Here is an 18892-nt window from a genome sequence, read left to right on the forward strand (position 1 = left end):
ACTGCAGAGAGAGAGGAAAACAGCTACAGGAAATGTCCAGCGTGATGGCCAACCAATCCGCTTCTCCAACCACCAAACTTCAGTCAAATCGCCATCGTCACGACAAAGGAGAATGTCGACGAAGCAGAAAAACCCAGGGTAGGGGAAGACTAAGGGAACTGGTAAGTTCTTTTCCTTTTGAACCTTTCAATTACATATGTCCTACGAACGCCAGAAGTAAAAATCACATCCACATGTGCGGTGTGTTTATTGAGCAGGAGCGGGTGATTAAACATGGAGTCTAAAAGGAACTGTACCTTTACCCGATTATATTCACGTTATAGATACGGTGCTGAGACCCAAGCAGTGACAATGAGTTCGACCACGCCTTGCCCCCAAGAGGCCGCCGTGGAGGACGTGGTCCCCCGCCCCCCGGCCCGCCACCCCCTTCACTCTCTCTCCAACCGCCCTACCTCAGAAACGTCACCACCTGCCATCCGGGCCAGACACTTCGGCCGTTCTGGACTTGTCTCTTCCAACACACAATCCGTCAGCAAGCCCCACCGGTGTGAGTCACTGCCCACGACACACGAGCAGAAGCCAGCCACTGTCCCCAACCCCACGGCCCCTGGAGCACGGGCCAGACCCGCCTCCTGCCTCCCGCGGCCCGCTCTCCACACGGCCTGCTCTGGGCTCTCCTCCAGGGCTGAGCACAGCCCGGCAGGCTCCAGGGTCCCTGCGACGGCCTTCGGCCTCTGGTCCGCGTTTCCCAGGCGACGATGAAGCTGGGCATCCTTCCCGTTCACCGGCCATTCGGATGTGACATGTCTTCTGGTGTGACGTGCCTGTTTGAATGTTTTGCCCATTTCTTTCCTTTTCTTCTGTCACTTCATAGTTCTTAATTTGTCTTGGATACAAACTCTTTTTCAGACAAGTGCGTTACTAATACCTTCCCGCCCCGTTATTCGCTTTTCATTCCTTTCGTGGTGTCTTCGGACGAACAGTTCCCCAGGGTCCCGTTTTTCCCTTTGCAGTGTTTACTGCTTATCATTAAAAGAAATCTCCACCCATTCTAAGATCGTGAAGGTATTCTCCTGCATTTTCTCCTCAAGGTTTATTATTGCTTTTATCTTACATATGCACATTTACAATGATTAAAATAATTTTTTATATATGAGATGATTTAAGGGGTCAAATTTTTTTTTTCCTTAAGAATACTATTTTCACCCAACACCATTGGTCCCTCCCCAGGTTCCCCCCACCCCAGGCACCTCTCCAGGCTCAACCCTGGTGTCCTCGAAGTAAGTCAGGCCATAATTTTCTAAGCAGTTGACGTGCAAACCTATCCAGAATCCACTCCACAAACCCAACTCTTGCCACACAGGGTGCAAAGCTCGAGAGTTGAGCAGCAGCATGGGAGGCCCGCGCTCTGGCCCGGGACCCGTCACATTCTCCAGTCCAGCTTTGCTGGAGCCATGAACTTGGAGAGTTACGGTATGCTCAAAAAACGAGGTAGATACTTTAATCTCCATCTGGCTCCTCCCTGTCCTGCCTTGGTGAGGACCAAGGAGAGAGGAGTTATTAACAAGGAAGTGTCACCAGTGTGTAAGCCACCTGGGGAAGGGGGCTGGAAAGGACGTTTCCCCAAACGACCCACATGGATTGTTTTTAAAGCCCAATTACATAAGGGGCCCCAGCTCACCTATTTTAATATCATGGTAAATGTACATTTATTTTGAAATAATAACTTACTACAACTGTAGGAGATTTAACAATTCATACAAAAACACCTGCAAATTGTGTCATCATATATTTTAGGAGCTGTATTTCTGAAAACATGTTATTTACCCAGAGGTTCAAAACCTTTTCCACTGACAAAAATAAAGTATAATAATTCGATATTGCACATTTGTAATATGCAGCTATCCAGTAGGTTATAATGACCAACAGCCCTGGTAATTCCACTGCTTTATGTGAAAAAACAAAAAACAAAACAAAACAGTTTTCCTCATCTGTCCTCAAGGGGATAGATTTAGAAAGACAAATGTAAACCTGTTTAGACGCCATGAAGTCAGGGCCAGGCAGGTAAAGCAGACCGCCCTCGGCTCACTCTGTGCATCTCACACCATTTTCCTTCTGGAACCTTACGAGCTCACACCTCCTTCAGAGGAAGAAAGAGCATGACCTGTTCACAAAGCGAAGTTTAAATCTTGCTTTGTTTTTTTCCCTAATGTCCTTGGATTGAGATAGATACACGCCTCATAATGTTTTTCCAGGAAGGTACATTTTAAGGAGGGATTTTTCATTCCAACATAGAGATCAGAATTGTTTATACGTCCATAATTAGAACTACGATTGAGAAATAAAAGGTAAAGTATAATTTCATTCGCAGAAACCAGAATTCTAAATCCAGTAAAAGAACATGCTTATTTTGAAATCCAAACATTCTTATGCATGGAAAACTTTTGTTTCAATGATAAACTATATAAACTTTAAAGTTCTAGAAGAATTGACTAGGAAGATATTTCAACACCATTTTTTTTTTAATGTTGAACTTTCAAGTTATTCGGGCTCCTTAAATTGGAAAGATATCGATGCTTAAAGAGTCAACTGGAATCGATATGCATTAACTCGTCTTGTAAAAGCACCGAATAGTATCATGAGAAACATCTTACATACGTCAAACGGCAACCACACCCTCACCTCCCACATCAGCCTGCAGTCCACGTTTTCGTCCAAGTCTTCGGGCTTCCTCTTCTCTCCCGCAAACGGTCCAAACTTTTCACCCTGAGTAGCAATGATTATATAAAAAAAGGGTTAGTACAACAACAAAGTCACCAAAATAAACTGTTATTTCTCTTCTGGAAAAAATTTTTTACTCTAAGTTATCATGCCCAAGGATTGAGACACATTTAAAATGTTAACTAATTGATACAACACAAGATATTTACATAGTTAACATCCGGCCTAGTCTGCTTTTAGCCTAAGAGCCTGAATCCACAATACAGGGGCCAAAGGGTGAGATGGCTGAACGCTCAGATTCCGACGAGGCTCCAAACAGTGCGCTGACGGGTTTCAACCCACCGCCCTCTCTAGCGAGCGGTCCTAAGATGACGAGCATGGAGTTCCGCCTGGCTTGAGAGACAAGCCCACCAGGCTGAAAACCACCTGGTTCCCATGCACATCAGAAATTCCTCCCAGAGGTGAACATGGAAGCAGGCTTGCCATCGTCAGAGGAAGACTGTCCGCAAATGATGTTTAAATGCTGCTGCCGATCGCTCACACGGCCGGAGGGGCGCCCTGGACACCAGCCTCTCTCAGCGCGCCCGCCTTGCAGCCAGCCCGCCTGCATGAGAAGTTCAAGTTGGGGACCCGGGACTTAGGAACGTCAGACTTTGGCAGAGGGAGGGATGTGGGGTGCCGCACGCTCCACGAGGTGAGGGCCACGGCGTCTGCGTTCCAGACGGGGCTGTCCCCCGCACCTGGCCCCGCGGGAGCCGGGAGGCAGGGTGAAGGGAGAAGTAACACCTTTCTGGCCAAGGCCGCCGCAGTGGGGCCGCGTCAGGGCGGCCAGGCGCTCTGCAGACGCGTGTGCAGGGAGCCGGCCTCGGCCAGCGCCCCCCCCCCCCCGCCCCCCGGGCTGCCCGTGCCTGGCCTTCAGCAGCACCTTCCCTTTGCGAGGAGGCAGGGGAGCCACCCAATCCCCAGGGGACGTTTGATGAGCATCGTTAGCGGGGGAAGAACCACCAAAGCACTGTTTCAAGGAATATAAATGACTTAATGAGTAACAGAAAACCCAGCTCCCGGGAACAGTAACTGCTAAAGCTTAAAGGGATTACCGGGAGCTCACTCAGCCCCCCATCTTACAGATGAGGAGGAGAGGGACCGCGGGGCCATGGTTAACAGCAGAGCCACAAGATCTGGTCTTCAACGTTAACTCAGGGGCAGAAAACGCTCCAGAGGTGCCTCGGGTCCAGACTACCGCCCGCACCCCAGCACCAGCACGTCTCAGAGGCCGGGAGGCCGCCGTCCACGGTGACGGTGACACAGAGGACCGGTAGGTCCAGGAGCGGATTTCAGACAGGGCGCAGGCCGGCTCTGCTTCCAGACCCCCCCCCCCCACGCAGACGCAGCAGCCCCGAGGGTGCCCCCAAAGAAACGAGGCGGAGGGTCACGTCTCACATCGACGTGGGGCCTTCTCAGGATCGGAGGGCAGTTCACGAAAGCCGCTAAGGCCGAAGCAAGCGGGAGGGGAGTATTCGCTCAACCCCTCCGGGTCACGCCCCAAGCAATCGGATGTGAGGACGGCCCTACTTCACAATGAAGGAAACCGGGACTCCGAGAGGTTGAGTTATTTACTGGACTGAGGTCGGTCACTAGCGAAGACCAGAGAAAGGACAGGGGACCAAACCTGCGTCTGCCGCGGCTCCCACTACGCACGCTGCACACTTACGGTCAGAGCTGTGTCGTACACACTGCTCTGCTCGCTAACCGCTTCCCGTGGAAAGTCTTACCTGACGGCAGGCCTCCCCTCCCTGGGGGCTTCGAACCTGTTCCCGTACCATCCATACGAAAGGAAAACCTGAAGCACACACCACACACACACACACACACGCATTTTTTCTTTTAGTTGAACCATATGAAATTGTCTACATTTGACCATTTTTGACCTACGAAAATGAAAAACGTTCATTATTACAATGTAAATCACACATACACGTGTGCATTAAACATATTAGACACCTAAGCTGAGGTTCATAACTAATGATAGGAAGGGAACCAACATCCCAAATTCCAAACGCCCCAGGCGACTTCCTGCCGTCGCGGCCCCGCTTCCTGTGACTCGGCTGCGGAGGACCTCACACGGGCCGCGGGAGCACCGCCGGCTCCAGGGTTTCCGCGCCTTCCACGTGCCCACGCGAGCGCGGGCGCCTCGGGCTGAGGTTTCATGGCGAGACCCTCCCAGGGCCACACGCTCAGAGGCGTCCCAGGTCAGGCAGGGAGCAGCAGGTCGGGCGGTGGGCGGGAGGCGGGCTGGACGGGGGGCGCGCATGCCTGCTTAGCCAGGTGCGCGCTCCGCCCGAGCCGCCCGAGTGCTGCCGGGAAGCTGCAGGTGCTGCCGATGACTCATTAGGGAGCGAGAGCGTTACTGTTCTCCACGGGCAAGGCGGTCCCAGTTTCCAAAATCCTGAGCAGGTCCAACAAAAAGTGACTCCAAGACAAATGCAACCCGCAGACACCAAACTGTCCGGGCCACTCGCCCGTCCAAGGCCAGCCCGATGCCCGGTCTGCGGCGGGGCCTCTTTGCCATCTCTGAACAAAACGAAGTCCATTCGATTTGCCACCCACTGTTAGACAACAACGTCTAATACACAACAACAACAAATGTACGGCTGCGAACATGGGCCACGTTCTCTTATTTTCCTAAATATTAACAGTGAGAAGTTGAAAGCAAGATTTACTGCAAATCTCCCTCAGAAGAGCGAGAAAGCACCAGCCGAGGCCTCAGGAGATCTGGATCCTGATCCTCGCAGCGCCGTTAATTAGCTGTGACAATTAGGCTGTACTTGATTGCTGAACTTTAGCTTCCTCACCTGGAAAACTTAGGGATTGGGATGAGCTCATGTCTAAGGTTTCTTTCTAGCTCTTAAATTCTATCAGGAAGCCCTCCCACGGGCCAAACTGAGAGCAGTTTGAGAAGCAAGGAGAATAAGAGTGTAATTGACTGAAACGCATTAGCAAATTCTTACGTCCATGAGGACAGTCAGAGAGAGAGAGGAGAAAGTTGTGTTTTTAAAAACCTCATTCGCCATCACCAGACGACAACGGCTTAGTGAAACCAGTAAAGGGGAAGAAGTCGGCCCCGGTTCCTCCTCTTCCATCAAAACCCTAGATCAGGGCAACCAGACAGCAGCGAAAGCCGTCTCCGCAGAGGCGCGCTAACTTCCCAAGAAAGGAGGACTCTCTGAGCGAAATCCCCGTTTTGAAATCCCTGAGACTATAACTGACTCGGGTGAGGATTATCCATGGACGCCAAAACCATTAGGCCAAAGGTTGAGGCGGTGAAGCAGGTGCTCACTCAGGATCAGCTCACAGGTGGGCGGTCCGCGCACCGCGCCCTGACCGCGGGCAAAGCATGTCCAGCGGCCCTGGCATTAGGGACGGCGGGAGCCCAGGTGGGCTGTGCCCCCTGCGAGGAGGCAGTGGGAAGTAAACCATCCTCGGCCTCGGCCTTCGCGCCCCAGGGTCTGCCAGAGAGAGGGAGGGGCGTCTGCGGAACTCTCCAGAGGCAGAAGGGCGGGCCACCCTCTGCCCGGAGCCTGTCGCTCAGCCAGCACCTGGGGCGTCGGCGCCGCCTGCAAAAGCACAGGTGGTGTTCGGCCCGCCGTGTTCCTTCCTGTCCCGGCTACTAAAACGGCACGACCTACTTCAAAGGAGAAAATACTCTGAGGACGAGGAGAAATGTCCAATACACAGTGTCAGTGCGCAAAAACAATTTAAAAAAAAATAGTAAAATCATCTGTATCTAACTTCCAGGTTAAAAGAAATGCAGAAGATAGAGAAACGCATCAAATACAGCCGCGGGGAAACAATCAGACTGCGAGACTCTCTGCAACCCTCTGATGGCTTCAGAAAACCACTGGGCCGTTGAAAGAGATTCAGTCGACATAACCAAACGTGGTAGGTGGTCCGTGATGGGACCCCGGTTCGAAAACAAACGGCTATTAAAACATGCTGGAGGCCGTCGCGGCAACGTGAGCGTGGGCTGGCATTCGAAGACATTAGGGAATTACCGATACTTCTGTCAGACCCGACAATATCGTGGCTGTTTAGGAGAAGGTCCTTACGCCGAAATATCGAGAAGTGAATTGCCATAAAGTCTATAATTTACTCTGAAATGGTTCGGCAACTAAAAAATATACATAGAGATGAAATAAATTATATTAACAGTGAATTGGTCTGCAGTTGAGTCATCTGTATGCAAAGCAATGATGGCTTTTCACAGAAGGAGGCTGGAGCCCCGCTTAGAACACAATTATACGCCAACATGCAACTGCCGGGCATGCGTGCGCTCCTGCAACACAATCAGGCCTTCGAAAAAGTACTTTTCTAAAAAAAGGCAGTTCTGGAAAAATACCCACTCTTCTTTCCCTGCTGTGACTGCCCTGCGGAGACACGCTGTGTCCCTACGCCCATCCTCCTCGGTGCTAGACACTGACCTTGTCCAGAGCGCTAACGTATCCAGGTAGAAAACTGCCTCTACCGGCTCTCCGTGAAGACGGGGAAGACGGCCGAGGCCCCGCAAGCAGAAAGCACCGTTCTGAGGACCCGCCACGAAAGCTCGGAGCTGAGCGCCAAGGCAGCTGGCAGGCACACCCTCATGCCTCGGTCACTCCCTCGTTCGCTCTGCCTGGAAGAAGCGCATGTGAGCCGGAGCTCACGCAGCCACCCCGGGGCCAAGAAAACTGCAGACGCCCATCCTGACCTCGTCCGCCATGGAACTGATAGCAGCCGACGCCCACCTGCTAACTTACTATTTATAGGGGAAGGATGATCGCCAAGGTTTAATTACTGCAGGTGCCTCTATTCCTCTCAGCTGATACGGCAGGTGTCAGAGGTTAAAAGACGTACGTGCGTGCCCGGGATATGACAGAACTAATTGTTCTTTACGAAATGCATCGCGAACAAAATAAATATGAAAAGGGAAATGCAGGGGGCTTGTGAGGAAGACGAGATCCCGGGCATATCGTGACCCGAATGCAGCATCTTCTCCCTTAAACTCGACCCTCAGCTCCTCCGACCGCTACGCCGGGCAGGCGAGTGGGGGGGGTGAGGCTGCCTCCCCGACGGGCGGAGTAATCGGCCGGGAAATCTCACCTTCCGGTTCCTCAGACCGCCCTTCACCCTGGCCTCTCTGCGCCCACATCGCAGCGGTACATTCTGTCACCACTGTCGTCACACTGCGCCCGCCAGCGCTGCCACCACCTCGGGCAAGGCCGGCATCACCGCTCACCTGACACGCTGCGGCAGGACCCTGCCAGGCCTCCCAGCGTGAACACGTGCCCCAGTCAGCGCGGTCAAGTCGGCGCCGACGCCCTGCGCACGGAGTCCCGCCACGGCCCCCGACTTCGCTCCCAGCAATGCCGACATCGTTGCGGCGGCCCGAAAGGCCCCAGGACCCGTGGCTCTTCTCCCGCTCCCCTCCGCTCACTGGCTCTGACCTCCTCTCCTGGACTCGGCCCCCTCGCTCACCCCATTCCAGCCTCGCCGGCCTCCTTGTCCTGGACCACAAAAGGCAAAGTCCATCCATCCTGGGGCCTTTGCTCCAGCTGCTGCCCAGAAGGCTCTTGCCCCCCAAAAATGCCAGGCTACTTGCCTCCCGCCCTCTGAGTCTAGACCGCCCCTGCTTGGGCAGGACAGACGGGGTCACCTACCGAAGAACCGAGTGCAGCAAGACTTGAATAAAAAAAAATTACGCATAACCACAGCACAGAATATACTCCGTCTCTAAAGATAATAAATTGAGCCAAAGTAAATCACCCCCGTGGGATTTCCGCAAGACATTGTCAAATGAGAAATGCTAGGTGATGATGAAACGAGTTTACTCTTTTTTCCTTTTTGTAAAATAATTTTTTCAAAGTGTGTGAGTGTCTCTCCATGATACATGAGCACACAGATACAGCATTTCATCAGCATAGAGAAGAGAATCTGTTGGTGTTTTTAGTGAAAATGATCTGAGTTCCAATTCTGATTAATCCACTGCATACCGACAGAACTTTCCTCAAACTTAGTTCTCTCATCTATAAAACCAGGATAATGATGGCCCCGCGCAGCCTTGCTGTAGGGCTTCAATACGAACCCTGTGACGCACCCAGTGACGGTCACTAGCGACTAGCCCAGCGCCTAACAAGGACAGTTGTTCGGTAAATATTATTTGCTAGAATTAACTGTAGCTTTTATTATCACGCACACACACACGCACACACACACACACACACACACGAAGTTCCTGAAGAACAATTAGTTTAGGCGAAATAGTTACATATTCTTTAAAAATCTGTGATAACACCATGATATACAAAACGTGGGAACCGAGTGAGCAGGTGTGAAGGGCTCCGACAGCGGCTCCCGTCCCTCCACCCTTGTCACCAGGTTCGCTGCCATCGGCCACCGGGAATTTCCAGCCAACCTCAGAATTTCAGCCCTAGCATAAAAATCCATGGTTTCTTCGCGAGTCACCTTCCAAGCTGACCAGCAAAACGCCTTATTTCCCCAAATCGAGTCCTCTGGCATTACATTTATGCATACCATATGAGTTTTCCTCTGTTTTTCCCTCTTTCCCTTGTTTTTATAACCCTATCTACTCTGCCCTTTTTTTTTTTTTAGTTGATTGTATTTCAACGAACTCAGATTTAAATCTTTATTTCAGGTGTTTTTACTTGAGATTTTACCTCGGCACATGTTTTGACTGCGTACCCCTCGTCAAGGTGTCTGCCTTGATCTGCAAGAGAGGGGGCAGAAACTGAGGGGTTATCAGCCGCGAGACTCCGGCAAAGATTTGCTGGGCTTCGGTGTCTTCATGTGCAGAATGAGTGTGCAAATCAGATTACTCCCGAAGGCCTTTTAGACACTATCAGAATCCACTCCTCCCTATTCTAGTTCTCTCGTACACACTTTCTCCTCCTCTTTGTGAGGGCACCGCTCCCCCGGGCTTTATTGCATGAATAGTGCCAGAATCAATACTGAAAATGGGGCAGAAGCTCATCAGGACATAAGCGGTGGGTCCATTTTATCAGGACCAGTATGCGAGCAAGGACTCACCCCAGGTGGTCACCATAAAATGTCCCACGTGCTCCAGGCAAGGAAGAATGTGACTTTGGAGGCCTGGGGGGATGAATGGGAGCCTCCAAAGAGTTCTGATCCCCAGAACCTGTGGGTTTATCACCTGACAAGGTAAAAGAGACTTTGCGGATGCCATTGCATTAGGGATTTCGAGATTGCCCTGGATTATGTGGGTGGGCCCGAAGTCCTCACAAGGGTCCTCAGAAGTGGAGGCAGGAGGGTCAGGGTCAGAGAAGGGGGTGTGAGTGGAACCTGAGCGATGAGGGACCACGCGCAAGGACCGTGGGCAGCAAAGACGTACGCTCTCTCTAGGGCCTCCGGGAGGAGCCGGCCTGCCCTCTCCACGCCAGATTTATATTCTCCAGAACCATAATGTAACACATTTGTGTTGTTATAAGCCACTAAGCTTGTAACGATTCGTTACAGCAGTAACAGGAAACTCATACCCAGTGCCGTCAGCAGGTCGCACCTGACAAGCAGCTGTGGATAAGATCTGGAACATCTGGCCAGTCAGAACCAGAAACCTGCGTTTGTTCCTGAGAAGAGTCGGGGCGCCGCCCGAGGGCTCATGGACACAGGGTGCCACTCGGGAGCCCCGTGGGCGAAAAAGCACAGGGTTGAGAGGGAATGGGGCCAGGAACAGAGCAGCCCCAACGGGGTCAGCTCACTGTAGCCGGGGTGCGTGCACAGTTCAGCTTGCCTGGGCCTTAGCAATGCCCCTTTGCTGCTTCTGCAGGAATTAGGGGGCCAGAAATCTGGAAGAGACATAACGTCTTATTTCCGTTATATCCAGTTACCTCCTTTTTTGCTTTCTTTAGCTTTCCTGTTAGTCTCAGGGTATACAAGGTAAAGGAGGTAACTGTGTATCTGAAGTTCAGCGAAGGTCTTGGCCAGCTAAGGAAGAATGAGCTGCAAAGCAGAGAAATCTGAGAGGTCAGCATAAAGACCATCGGAAAATTTTGATAAGACATAATAACGGAGCGAGTGTGTAGTCTGTAAATTGGGGATAACAATAAACCTTTGAAGGCCCTGGTATGGTAAAATAGCATCTACGAGTGAATAACATACGCAGAGTGAAGAGGAAGCCCAGACTTCACACGTGTGACCGAGCGCACGGGACACTTCCGGGCTGCCCACGGACTCCTCCGCTCAAGGTGGACATGTCTGCGAAACTCCCTGGTCTGGAGCGAGGCCTGTCCCAAGGGCTGGCCCTCAGGACTGCTCCTGCTCCACTGCCAACGCGTCTACCCACAAACTATCAGCCCCATCCGACCTGACGAACAGCACAGGCTCCCCGAAGTCAGCTCGGCATCGCTGGACCCTGGCGGGTCCCACACGCCTGTCCCCCTGCTCCCCCCGCCCCCCACCGCTCTGCCGAATAAGAATAGTACCTACTTCGCGGAGTTAGTGGAAGAGCGAAATAAAATAACGCAGGCATAAAGTTCTCCATAATAACGAAATATTACCAATAATATGACCCCCTGAAACTCGACTGCTCCATAGAGCCTTCTGGGACCCCCCAGCATTTCCTGATGACTTACAGGAACGACGACTGGGCTTTCTCCCTCCACTGAACCCCCGTCGTCTATCAGAGCACTAGACGCTCTGATGGAAACTGTACTTTGTCTCCCCGACCAGACAAACATGGCTGCAATTCTGCGATTCCATCGCCTGACGGTGCTGCCCAGTGAAGTCAGTCCATATACAGGCGCCTAACTTATCTCCGAAACCCTCCTTTTGACTTGTTCTCTGCCCAGAGCCCGGCATGGATGACTAGAAGTCAGGGAGAAACCCCAACGGCCTGCGACTCGGCCCGAGGGAAGGAAGCCCGTGACCGGAGCACGGTTCCCGCCCGAACACGTCCCACAAAGTCGCAGGGTCTGGGGGCCTCAGAGAACCTCGCGGTTTACCTTTCCACCTTTCCGGTGCAAGATCAGCGTCAAACACCGCCACCCACCACTGATCGGTCATGGAAAATGGAGATGGAAAATTCCAGAAACAAACAATTCCTACATTCTTAAATTCGCACCTCTCTGAGGAGCCTGGCGAAATCTCGCGAGTCCTCCCCGGCCCCGCCCCGGAAGTGAGTCCTCCCTTTCTCCAGCGTGTGCACACGGCGCACGCTCCCCGCCCGCAGTCAGGGCAGCGGCGTCTGAGGTGTCAGAGGGCCTGCGGGGTGAGGGGTGCCTGCGGTCAAGGCCCCCTCATTTGACTTCACGAGGGCCCCGAAGCACGACCGTGCCAAAGAGAAGCCAGACGCCCCTTCCAGAGAAAGGCGAGAGTTCTCCACTCAGTACGGAGGAGAGTCCGGTACTAAGGTTGCTGAGATCTACCCTACGGTAAGAACAAATCTTCTATCTGTGAAATTGCTTAATTTGTAAATTAAACTTTATCATAGGTACGTACAGAAAAAAAAAAAAACTGTGCGTGTACAAGGTTCGGTCAAATCCGGGTTTCAGGCATCCGCGGGGCGTCTGGGAACCGGACCCGCCGCCATGTTTAAGGGAGCCTACTCTAGCTCTGAGTAACTAACATTCATTTTAATCTGCATAATACTTTGTAGCCTAGAATTCCACGTCTTATCAGGCATTCGTTACACTGTGTTCAAGAGAGAACAGGTCGTGAAGGGCCTGGCCCATGGCATGAAAAGTGTCCATTTTATTATCCTTTTCGCTAGCAAATTGCGATGTGTATCACTGTGAATGCCTCAGGCCCCCCTCTGAAGCTCAAGGGCTTCCCAACAGACTCGCATCCACTCTCTCTCCTGAGAACAGCTCAGGGCCCATCCAGAAATAGCTACCAGATGACCCTCTTGTCCAACTTCTAATTTCCATAATGGCAACAAAAGAGGAGGAAGCCTTTTTCTTTTCTTCTCGGCTCTGTGTGGATTTTATACCGCCCCACCCCTCAAGGAGAGGCAACCAGTCTGCAAAAAAGGGTGAACGGCCAGGAAAGGGCCTCATAGGACTAAGTGGAGTCTAGGAACTCGGCAGTTCCACCGCCGGGACCCCGCTCTGGGAAGAGCTGCCCAGAAGGATTTCAGGGGTCCCATTGGTAAGGAACCCCTAAATCAATGTGGGGAGCACAGCAGGAGTGGAGTTCCTAGCAGGATCCCCCAGCCTCCATGCAAGTCTGGATTAGATTCTTGGCTTTTGAAATCAACAGATGGCTTGTACTGCGATCGTTTTTTAAACAAGCGTTATACGAACATATGTGTTTTAAAGCTGTGAAGAAGCATCGGTGATGTCCCATATATATCTAAAGTGACAGAGTCCGAAATCTGCTCAGAACGGAGAACGTGAAAGTCTTTAAGCCAGGGGCTCGATTTAACTGCTTAAATACTCTCTTCCCAGACCCCTTGACTCACGGCCATGTAGGGAACTATTTAAGGGTCAAGGTACTGTGCAAACGGGCAGGGGATGCATGGGTGCTCGAGGACTCTCAGCGTTAGCCTAACTGCTCAGCTAAACCCTGAGCCCAGCTTCGGCTTCGTCCTCGGCCGAAAGCGCAGCAGCAGATACCGACGTCAGGGTCAGAGGTCAGCAGCCTTACGATGACCTCGCGATTGTAAGGAAACGGTCACGCGCTCAGAGCACGTCATTTGGATTCACTGCGAACGGCTGCATTTTCACCTGCAGTATAGGTAGGCATGCCAGGTGTGACGTGGATGAACGTGCGTTTCAAACGTTGAGGTTACAGGAGCTGGGAATAGATAAGTGGCTATTTGGTCTGGCAAGAGGAGTGAGATGCCGTAATATACCATCTTGGAAGCTGTGTATTCTTCACCCCAAAATAATAAAAATTTCCAAAGAATCAAATACGGAGGGGAAATAAGCTGGAATAAATAAATATATAAAAAGAAACTACACTGGCCAGCTGTTTCTAAAAACCTAAATAATACAGGGACAAAAATAGGAATTCTGTAATAATTCTGATATTTGTAGAACTTTACAGTATTACTTTTAATGACATGAAGCAGAGTGGTGTTTAAGAAGTCTGCTTAATTTTTAAGTAATTACATATAGGCCTGAGACCTGCAAGAAAAATCCACTTGGGAATTTTCGTGTCTTGCGAGAAAGAATCAAGAGCAGAATTTCGACTCCTGCTTTGAAAGAAATGTTGAGTTTCACATTTATCCATTGGGCAAAAGCATCTATCCGGGACACCTCTAACTAGACGAAGTCCTTATGCTTGGTGTGCACCTCTGCGCATTCTCCCAAACTCCCCTCTGAAAGTGGGGAGGGGCCTGCGTTTTCCAGTTGCGCCCGGGGGCTGCTGAGGGGCAGGTTGGGGATGAAGTCCTCTGAGGCCCTCGTCCAAGGCACTTTCACGAGGAGAGATTCGCTGTCAGAGGAGGGCATCCTGCCGTCTCTGGGGCACCCCGCAACCCTCTTCACAGCATGCTTTACTCCACAAGCCGGCTCTTGTCCAAACCTCCATTTTTAAAGGTGTCTGTTTAGGGGGTGGGCTGGGCGTGGGCGCTGGGAAGCCGGGAAGAGCCGAGCGGGGGCCAGGAGCCCTGGGTTGGAAGCGTCACTCGCGAAGTCGGCAGGAACTTGGAGCTTGCCGCGCCTCTGTTTCTGCACCTTTTTCTTGCCCGAGGGTCAGCGCTGTTCTCAGGGGCGCGGCGGGGCGGGGCGCTCGCAGCACTAGTGTCGGTGAGGTACCAAGGGCCGCTGGGCGCCAGGCACCTGCCCAGGCAGCCTGGCCCCCGCCCCGCCGCCTCTGTGATGCCACAGGGTGCACGTCCTGGGAAAGCGCAGGGCGCGGGGCTCGCTGGCCCCCCGAGCTGGAGGGCCTCAGGCGCCCTCCTCCTAGGCCTTTGCTCAGCACCCAGCGCCTGCAGGCCGCTCCTGCCACGTGCTCCCTGCCCCCTGCCCCGGTCAGCCTGGAAGGAGAGACCTGGGCAGGTGGAGAGTGCAGAGGCTTCTCCAGAGGCGAGGGCAGAGGTGGTCGGGGGGGCACCTCCCAGAACCCCAGGAGGAGGGCAGGGGACGCCGAGGCGGTGCGGAGCCGCGCGCAGGGCCGGCCAGGCGACGCGGCCACGTTGCTTGGTGCCCCTGCGGGGAGGGGGGGGACCCCTGCCCCGCGGCCCGGCCCGCGCGCGGGGAGGGGCGCCCCGCAGGCCCACTTCCTGCGGGGAGGTTGCGGGGAGGGGGGGGCGCCGGGCCCGGGGCGCCGCCGGCCCTGACGTGGCGCAGCCGCCGGGGCGCAGGCCGCCCCGCCGAGTCCGGCCCCCCCACCCCCGCGGGCCGCGCCCGGTCACCCACCTTCGTGACCCTGCGGGCCGTGTAGAGCCCCATCCCGTCCTGCACGCGGGACGACTTCAGGGAGAACCTGTCGGGCACGTACATGCCCAGCATCCTCGCGCTCGGCGCCCCGGGACGCGGCCGGGGGCATCGGGGTGCCGGCCAGGGCCGGGCCGGCGGGAAGGAGGAAATGGAGCTCCGCGCCCGGAATCCCCGCCCCCCGCCCCGCGCCGGCCCCGGCCCCGGCCCCGGCCCCCCCTCGGCCCGGCCCGGAGCTTCCCGGGCCGCCGGCGCCGATCGGCCCGGGTCGGAGCTCGGGGTCGCGCACCCCCGGGCGGCCCCGCGCACCCCCGGGCGGCCCCCCGCGCCGGCCCTGTCCCCGCCCGCGGATCGGGCGGGCCCGGCTCGGGGCTCGCTGCCCGGCCGCCCGGGCCAAAGTCCGGGCCCCTCGCTCCCCGGGGCGCAGCTTCGCGCTTCCGCGCCTCTCCGAGCGGGGACCGAGGTAACTGGGCGCCGTGGGCCTGGTGTTGAACGTTCAGAGGGAAGGGGCGCCCCGTGCGAGGTGCCGGGTCCAGGCGTTTCAAACTCTCCAGAGAGCTGGCTCAGCGCTGTTCAAGGGGAGTGGAAGCTAGTGCTTCCCCGGCGCCCGCCCCGGGAAGGTCTCACAAGTCTCAAAATACAGCCTTCCCCAGTCCTCCGGGGCACGAAGATCGCCAGATTGTGGATCAGAGGTCCCGCAGTGGGCGTGGGGGCCTGGGAGGGACAGCCAGACACAGAGTCCGCTCTCGCAGCCGTGGAAAAACGCCACGTCCTGCTTCGGTGGTTTTAATGGTGCTGGTAGGTACTGCAGTGCGCTCGAAGGACCTTAAAGGCTCTAAGGACCTTAAAGGCTGTGGCATCCTTCGCCGCGAGCCTTGAGCTTTCTGCTCTTCCTCTTGATTTTCTATCCAGGGTCTTGTCTTGGAAACCATTGATGTTAAATATTTAATGTTTGCTATAAACTCCTAAAATAAGAATGGTAATGTTGTCAAAAGTAAAGACCACACTTTAAAAAGATTCAACTTGAATACATTTTTAAGATCTGGCTGGCTTTATTCAGCCATCCATGAACCTGGCAGCTTCTAATGCAGCAGACAGAGAGGAGCTCAGGGGAACTTTACAAAAAGAGAGACATTTATGGGAAGAAGGGAGCAGAACAGGAGGTTATACTAGGCAGCAAGTTTCTGCAAAGTTACTGTCCTTTAGGGTATGGCAGGGGTTTGTCGGGCAGGTGACCTCTGGGGCTGAACAGACAATCCCGATGGACTGGTTTAAGATTCGGTTTCAGGAGAGCTGAAGCCATAATAAAGTGTAGTCTCTGTGGGGCTTAGCCTATGTGATTCCATTTTGGTCTCCTGTCCTGTTTTTAACAACATACAAACACCGTGGAAATGATTCTTGTTTCTTTAGGGTTAAGAAAAGCCTGGGGACAAATAGTTGCTAATTTCATAAATAGAGGAATTTTATTAAAGTTTGGGGGAAAAAAAAACTTAAAAAACAGCATTGTGAAGAAAATCATATAATAGCAGTATTTGGAGATTTTTAAAGAATAGAATAAAGTGATCTGCTTTCTGAAATATTTAAGGGAGGCCTTGCCAGGGGCGAGAGGAAGAATGCCTTAATCGTTCTGCGTTTTTGTATTTTGACTCACCGCTGAAGATGTTATGCAACTTTCTGTCAGGGGAAACGAATCAGTACGAAAACACAGCGTTTGGGGGAATTTGAAATTCGATGGCCTCAAATCACATAGTAGGTTTTCAATAAATATTTACTGATCAAAAGTCAATTTTGAAGCTAAGCCGAGATTTTCTAACTAGTCGATGATGAGCCTAGAATTCACTTGTGTGTCTCAAAACTTCTGGACTAAGTAGTTTTTCCAGGGCTGGACGCCAGCCAGACCAGGCCGCTGGGCCCAGCTGGAACCAGACCACCATCCGGAGGGTGACCCAGGGCATATTCCCTAGGGGACGCCGTCTTCTGTCAAGCTCGATCCTTCAGCTGTGGCCCCCAAGCCACGCTGGCTTCTCCGTCAAATGGCCTGCCAGGTGTCTTTGGGAACAGAAGTTCCCACCACTTTTGCTCTTTCTAGAAAGAGAAAGCAGTGCCTCCCGGCCTGAGCCTGACTCGGTCCCCTCCACTGGTCAGCCTTGCTGTGGCATGCCTGCCTTTCGGTGGCCACCAGCTCGAGAACGCTTGTCTTTCTGAATGCAGACATCTTTGTCAATGAGGAAGCAGTAAAAAATAAGTTTATAAGATAAGTCTGCAAGTAATAAGCAGAGAAACTTTCCAGATCTTTTATGAATCTCTGTCAGAGATTTTGTTATGAGGCAAACAGTATGTTTTATTAAAACATGCCATGTTCTTTTTATCTCTTTGATGGGCTGTGCTGAATATCTACCTAAAACGTGGAAACCAGTAATAAAAAGCTCTTAATAATAATCTCTGTGACAACACATAAAAAACGGATATGTGTTTGCCAAATCAAAATGCTATAGTGACCGGAAATTTGATTTTGAAGCCTGTAAGAGAGTGCCGATGCAGTGATTCCTCTCTTAAAACTTTAAAAGCTAGAAAGTGACCTTTCAATATTATCTCTGAAAAGTGGGAAATTAAAAGTCTGCTTTATATCAAGAGTTTAAACCCAGTCTTAAAAAAATAAGTAAGAAAATCAAAATATTGGCATTAAAATATTAACATGCACCTGAGTTATGTATTCTAGAAAATACTGCACTGTCCTGACGTAGAGAAATGACTCGGAACACATTTCTCCTTATTTTTAAATTACTTTTGGAGGAAATATGTGTGATTGATATGCCTAAAGCAAACTGTAATTATTGAATTCAAATCCGTGTACTGATACAAGCTTGGTTTTTTCATTGCAGGGAAGATTCGAGTTATAATTCTGTATTAATTATTTTACCCCGCATACTGTCGAGTTCTCTTGATTGCGTCTCGATTGTTAATAACTCTTTCCAGCTGGCATGGTAGAATAAAAAGCCCAATAGAAAAAAAAAAAAACACACTGAAGTTTATTTGTCTTTAGTTTCCTGAGAGTGAGAAGGATTTGGTAGTAAATGAGTATAAAACCAAGTTTCCTGAGCATGAAAGAATAAAGATTCATTTGGTGTGACTAAAAAAAAAAAGAGAGACAAATCCTTGAAAATGAAATTCAGAGTTGGATTCTGGCTCCGAAACCACCTCTCTTTCACAAGGATTCCACAGTGGCATGAAAGGTGCCCCCGAAACCTGAGACAGTCTGCGCCCTCAGTCTGCCTTAGTCTCTTGGTGTTAAGAGAGGGCACCCAAGCCTCTTCTGCAGACCCGGAGAAGAGTCGTAACAGCCTCTAATTAGAAGGAACCTATAAGTTGTAGAGACAGAGCGAGTAATGTTATAACGAGAAAAGCCGAGGTACGAATCAGCGGTCACCTCACCCCGGGGTCAGCTCCATCCGTAGAGCACTGACTCTGGGGTAAGAAAGAGGAAGCTAGAGGAGGGGACAAGGATCATAGTTACGTGGATTGAGCCTCGCAATGTCCAGAAACCAGGCAGGGTTCTTGGGACCTGTTATCTTAAAACCCTAACGGTCCTACCATAACGGCCCTGCTCAGTGCGATTTCTCAGCCCCATTTTACACACAAGGGAGCCATCTCAGAGACGCGATTGATCCTGGGCAACATCATACAGCCACGACGTGGTGGGGGTAATTCACGCTCGGGGCTGGCTGATCCCAGCTGCCCTTGATTCTAGATCCAGCTGACTCCGACGGGCTCACTCCCCAGGG

General features: G+C 52.2%; 1 protein-coding gene across 3 annotated transcripts in view; it reads right to left on the reverse strand.

Moving 5' to 3' along the window:
- The window catches only part of PRDM5 (PR/SET domain 5), a 52686-nt gene extending 37382 nt beyond the window's left edge, over positions 1-15304 (reverse strand). For 2 of the 3 annotated variants that reach the window (XM_036233440.1, XM_036233439.1), the window contains exons 1-2: positions 15093-15301; positions 2683-2766 (exon numbers count right to left, since the gene is read on the reverse strand). In XM_036233440.1, coding sequence (XP_036089333.1) covers positions 2683-2766; positions 15093-15185 — 177 coding nt within the window. In that variant the 5' untranslated portion in view covers positions 15186-15301. Of the gene's footprint in view, positions 1-2682; positions 2767-15092 lie in introns of all 3 variants that reach the window. The other variant, XM_036233441.1, reaches the window with a different exon arrangement.
- Between the last annotated feature and the right edge of the window lie 3588 nt (positions 15305-18892).

Source organism: Rousettus aegyptiacus, unplaced genomic scaffold (genome assembly GCF_014176215.1).
Source record: "Rousettus aegyptiacus isolate mRouAeg1 unplaced genomic scaffold, mRouAeg1.p scaffold_m13_p_16, whole genome shotgun sequence".
Lineage (NCBI taxonomy): Eukaryota > Metazoa > Chordata > Mammalia > Chiroptera > Pteropodidae > Rousettus > Rousettus aegyptiacus.